Consider the following 5,156-nt stretch of genomic DNA (forward strand, 5'->3'; position numbering starts at 1 on the left):
AAATGCATGCTTGTCTCTGTCACATGTGTTTGAAATATTTCCTAAACGGTCTGAAATATTTCCTAAATGGTCCCTCATAGCTTTCACTCATTGCAAAAGATGCTCAACTGGCTTAACTGGTCTGACCTTCATGTAGACAACCTGTTTTTTATTGTTGTGTCCTAAGTCTCAAGAATTCTGGTCTATTTTACAGATCATTTACATCTACATTTACAGCATTACCAGACACCCTTATGCAGAGTGACTTACAGGGACAGACCCTCTGGAGACACTTAGAATTCAGTGTCTTGCTCAAGGACACAATGATAGTAAGTGTGAACCTGTATGGGTGTATGTCCGTGTGTATGTGCACACACACTGTATGGACTTAATGACTATCACAGCAGCAGGGACTTCAATGACCTTTCATTAAATACAGGGGGAGTTGTTCCTCACTTTGCAGCCATAACAGGTTCCAATCTTTTTGGAAGGCTATTTAAAAGATCATTGTGTTGCTGACAAGGCCAAGATGTGACAGCATGTGCAATAAAAATATCCGATTGTGAACTGGTATCAAAACATCAAAGCAATCTCCAAGATTTCTACTCCAACATTTGTCTGTTTGAGGATTGATAATCGTTAAATGAGGTAAAAAGCCGTTCCTCAAGGACAAAGGAGGAAAAAAGCCGTTCCTCAAGCACAGGTTATTGTACAATAGGTTCAGCAACGGGTCCTGCCTGTTCTTCAAGATTGCACGCCTAATCCTCCCCACTGATTCTAAAATGGGCATTTTAAAGCTCCAGACAAGACTGAAGTTACTTAAAAAAAAATTAATTGAAGGAATGCCTGCTAGTCACATTCCAAGAACATCTTGGACTTGACCAAAGAGCATGTGTCCTTTACAAATGTTAAGAGTGGACATTTTTTGAATGTTTGCTCCATTGTGATTGTAAAACCACTCGTGCCTGTGACATGTGAATCTAGCCATTATTAGTATAGAAGTTAATTTTATTTATATATTTATATACGTGATTTTGGGGAAAACAATGTTCATTTAATATTGATGGAGAGCTTGAAGTCCTTAAGTGGTAAGAACAGAATGCATGCATCATACTTGCACACATTTTGAGATTTGACCACATAAATCTAATGTTATAGCATATAAACCACAAACTGAGGTCAATGCTGTACGTGTAAGGTTGCAGAATGTAGCTGTGTTCATGACACCCTGCTGGTGTCTGCATTGTGACACCAGCACGCTATAATGTGGAAATCAATGAAAAAAAAATAATAGAAGGCATTTATTGATGGAATCCTCAAAGGGCATGGTGTAAACATAGTCACAGCAATTCACAAGAGTAAAAAAAAGTCAGAAATCAGTCCTGGTACATTGTGTGCAGTGGAGGGAGGGTGGTAATAGTCTAGTGGGTAAGACACTCGCCTATAAACCAGAACACCCAGGTTCGAACCCCACTTACTACCATTGTGTCCCTGAGCAAGACACCCTAAGTGTCTCCAGGGGGACTGTGCCTGTAACTACTGATAACTACTGTGCCTGTTACTCTGGATAAGGACGTCTGGTAAATGCTGTAAAGTGTCACAACAACAAATTGTGTTGGAAGTAAGCTTATTTCTATAATATCTAATCATTTTTTATGACTGCAGTAACTACACCAATGTCATTTAACAAAAAAGTTAAAACTGAGAATGACCTGGCTATTATCTCCCCCAAGGATCCACACACTTCATTGAAACATAATGAAAATACCAATAATGACAAAAAGACGGGCATAAGAAGACAACAGGGTTTTACAGATGCACAGTGTGTCTTGCGAAAACATTTGAGTTGACTAGGATGAGAAAGCCAGGAGGAGGACACGATGCCTTTGGACATGTTAATGAGATGCGGCCCTAGTGTTCCCCCACCCAGATATATTCAGTCAGCAGCTGACAACTTATTAAGTGCCTCAGGAACTGGGTTGTAACTAATCGAGAAGTCAAATGAGATTTGGTAAATTCAAAAAATGCACAGGCCAAGTGCTCCAAGACTATTGTTGGAGACACCTGGGCCCAGTATCCAGACTTTGGACAAAATAAACAGGTGTGCAAACTGGTGGAATATTCAATATGGGGAGAGTCAAACTGTATTATTTATTTAAAGGTATTAAATAACAGAAACACCCTGTTTCCATTTTAGACAGCCAGCCTTCAGTTTACACACAAAAAAATGAACATACAAAACATACAAATACAGATTACAATTAAATGAATTGTCAATCGAAAACATTTTTTCTGGATGTATTTCAGTAGTGCACCTTACTATACTGACCCAGGGACGGATTACCGGGCCAGCGGGGCCACTGCCCAGGGGCCCTTGGGATGCAGGGGGCCCATGGGGCCCCTAGCCCAAAACAATTTGCAACGCAAGCAGTTTTTTTCACATTGGAGAACTTGCAATGCGTAAATCATGGGTAGAGACCTATCTTTTCCCGTGGTAATAACCAGGCTGCTGAATAGAAATGGGATGATTAGCAAAAGTGCTTTGATTGAGAGCATGAATTGTATGACATTCAAATAATGTTTGTTATGGTACGATCTGGTCGTGCTATGTTGCTCCCTGTCTCTACAAAAAGAGATGGGTAACCTGGTGCTAACATTAACGTGAGGTAATGGCATTAGGCTGTACTGATTATAATTTGAGATCCAACTTACTGTATCAACTTAAGCCACCTTCTTTTCACTTTTTCCGAGGTAAAAAGTGGCAAAAGATTTTGTCAACATTTTGCCCAGGGGCCCACACGACCCATAACCCGTCCCTGTACTGACCGGTGAAAATAAGGTGGTATCTACTCTATGCCTGGATAAAAATAATCACGTTTTTTGTTATCCTAATCCTACTAAAACGTTTTAAGCAAAAAAAAAATGATAACAGAATCCAACAGCTAATTTTCAAGATTTATCCAATTGTTTATTCGAAATCCAATCTAGCCTTGGTTTAGAAGATGCATTTACAGGGATGGGCTTTCTAATGTTAGCCATGGTAGTCTATATATATTTTTTGCACATTCATTTTTTTTAACATTCCATAACAACATAACAAATGTCCTCTTAGCCCCAGAACCATTTATTAAGGTTTTTAATAACCTTGTAGGTCCGTTGCATTCTGAGGAGAAGACAAGTATGACACGCGCTCTCTAGCGGGGAGCCCACTTGGATCTGGTAAGACTTGTGCCAGTTGAAATACTGCTCATACAAGGCAGGATTCTTATCAAGCAGTCTGAGTTTGTCTGCCAGCTCTTTTAGAGATGGAAAATCGTCCACGTGGATGAAGGAATCTCCTGGCACATGCTCCTCATAATTCTCTCTGGGTGGACCCAAAACCACGGGCACGGTGCCAAACAGCAAGGGGTTGAACAGTTTTTCTGTTACGTAGTCCACGTGGATCGAGTTCTCGAAGGACAGGTAGAATTTGCAGCTGCTCATGATCTTCGGAAAGCTCTCGCTGTCCACGGGCTTCCCGACAGATGTTCCAAACATGCTGATGTTGATGTGTTCCTTCAGCTCTTCATAGTACCGGTGTCTCTTGAGGTTACGGTCCCAGTGGCTAATAATCCAGCAGACCACTTTGTCCTTCTTTGGGATTTTAAAATTGGCTGAGGGTTGATTAATGAGTTTACCATAGGGCATGAAGATGTCCGAATCTTGCCGGTAACTTGTTGTCAGGTTGAAAAGGCTGCTGAGAGCTGGATTTTTGGACGTGAATGATGGAGACTCGTCGTTCCACCAGATCCATTTCTGGTGTGTAGGACGCGGCAGCTGGGGCAAGTTGGACAGGTCAGGAGCGATGTCTCTGTGATGAATTATTACCCCATCAGCCTTGCTAAACAGGGTTCTGTCGTCTGTCAGATGGCAGCCCTGGATGTTGTACATCTCGCTGCATGGGATGAGGTCAAACTTCTGGCCGAATGGCCAGAACCAGATCAGAACAGTGGTGTCTGGTTCAGTCTTCAGAGCTTTGGGCAAAGTCGGTTCCTTAACTGGCTCCACATCCTCCTTCTTCAGCATTTCCAAGCAGATCTCAGAACAGTCAGACGGGTCAGAGCAGGACTGCAAACCTGGCCTGTACGCGTAGTAGATCAATGCTGCTAATAAGCTCATCAGAACAATTACAGTAGTAAAGTGTCGCTGCAGGGCTCTCACTAAAGATTGGGTCGCCATGCTTTAGCTGTAAAAGAAATAAATTAGAGGTCAATTACTTCTTGGAATCAAAAAATAACATTACATTACATGAATCTTCTCTTTATAAATGCATTTCAGAGAGACATGAGACTCTCGGATGCCCTGCCCTGCCCAGAGTCTGGAGGAAGTACGTTTGTGTATACCTGCAACATTATTTCCTTATTTCCATTTCAGCTCAGAAAGTCCCTCCGTAGAACAACTTTCTATGTCACACATCAACTTTTACAGTCAACAGCCATGGCACTTCAGACACAATCCCGGAAAATGTCTTAGAGACACGGTAAAAGCTGTTTACAGATGTCCATCTGACACACATTCAGTGAGTCCATGTCAATACATACTTTTTTAGCCATTTATTGAATCCAGTATTTACAGTGACATAGAAAGGACGACCATACGTACCCTCGGTTGGTTCGAGTGTTGCAGACTGAAATCGCGCTCCACCGAAGCGCTGGGCTGATCATGTACTTCTGGTATTCTGGTGAAAAGGTAACAGGTAAGACCTGTTTTTCAGGAAAGGCAGCAGTAGTGCACCATTGTGGGATCTCTGCAGGTAAGACTGCTGTTTGCTACACCCATTGTGAAATATAAGAAACGACCGAGGAACAATTGTCTGAAATCTGTAAAAGCCTGTCTCTAGCCCTAATCAGTGCCACGCTCAGATAGTGCCAGATGGGTTTACATCTTTTTGGCAATAAAATTTCAACTTATGTAACTCAGTCACTAGAATGAACATTAGAGTGAAAGGTGATTCTGACATCAGACAGGGAGGTACCAGAGGCCAGTAATACTGAGGTTGTTGCATGATAACATACAGTCTACCTATAGCTATGTACCAGTAATTGTGTTCATCTTTACCTCACTATCAAATCATTAATTCACATGTTTATTTTGACTTTATGAAATCCACACAGGGACAAAATAATATATAGTGGCTT

At 41.5% G+C, this 5,156-nt stretch overlaps 1 protein-coding gene across 1 annotated transcript; it reads right to left on the reverse strand.

Moving 5' to 3' along the window:
• Positions 1-2,922: 2,922 nt before the first annotated feature.
• On the reverse strand, positions 2,923-4,701 carry LOC114800578 (alpha-(1,3)-fucosyltransferase 9-like). The gene is made up of 2 exons (XM_028998120.1): positions 4,621-4,701; positions 2,923-4,204 (listed from the first exon to the last, which is right to left on the reverse strand). The coding sequence occupies exon 2, from the start codon at positions 4,195-4,197 to the stop codon at positions 3,088-3,090; it is 1,110 nt and encodes a 369-aa protein (XP_028853953.1). The 5' UTR covers positions 4,198-4,204; positions 4,621-4,701; the 3' UTR covers positions 2,923-3,087.
• Between the last annotated feature and the right edge of the window lie 455 nt (positions 4,702-5,156).

This window comes from Denticeps clupeoides, chromosome 12 (genome assembly GCF_900700375.1).
Source record: "Denticeps clupeoides chromosome 12, fDenClu1.1, whole genome shotgun sequence".
NCBI lineage: Eukaryota > Metazoa > Chordata > Actinopteri > Clupeiformes > Denticipitidae > Denticeps > Denticeps clupeoides.

Bases quoted from the DNA above. Each gene is read 5' to 3' on its own strand.
- LOC114800578 (XM_028998120.1), bottom strand. From the start codon at position 4,197: ATGGCGACCCAATCTTTAGTGAGAGCCCTGCAGCGACACTTTACTACT.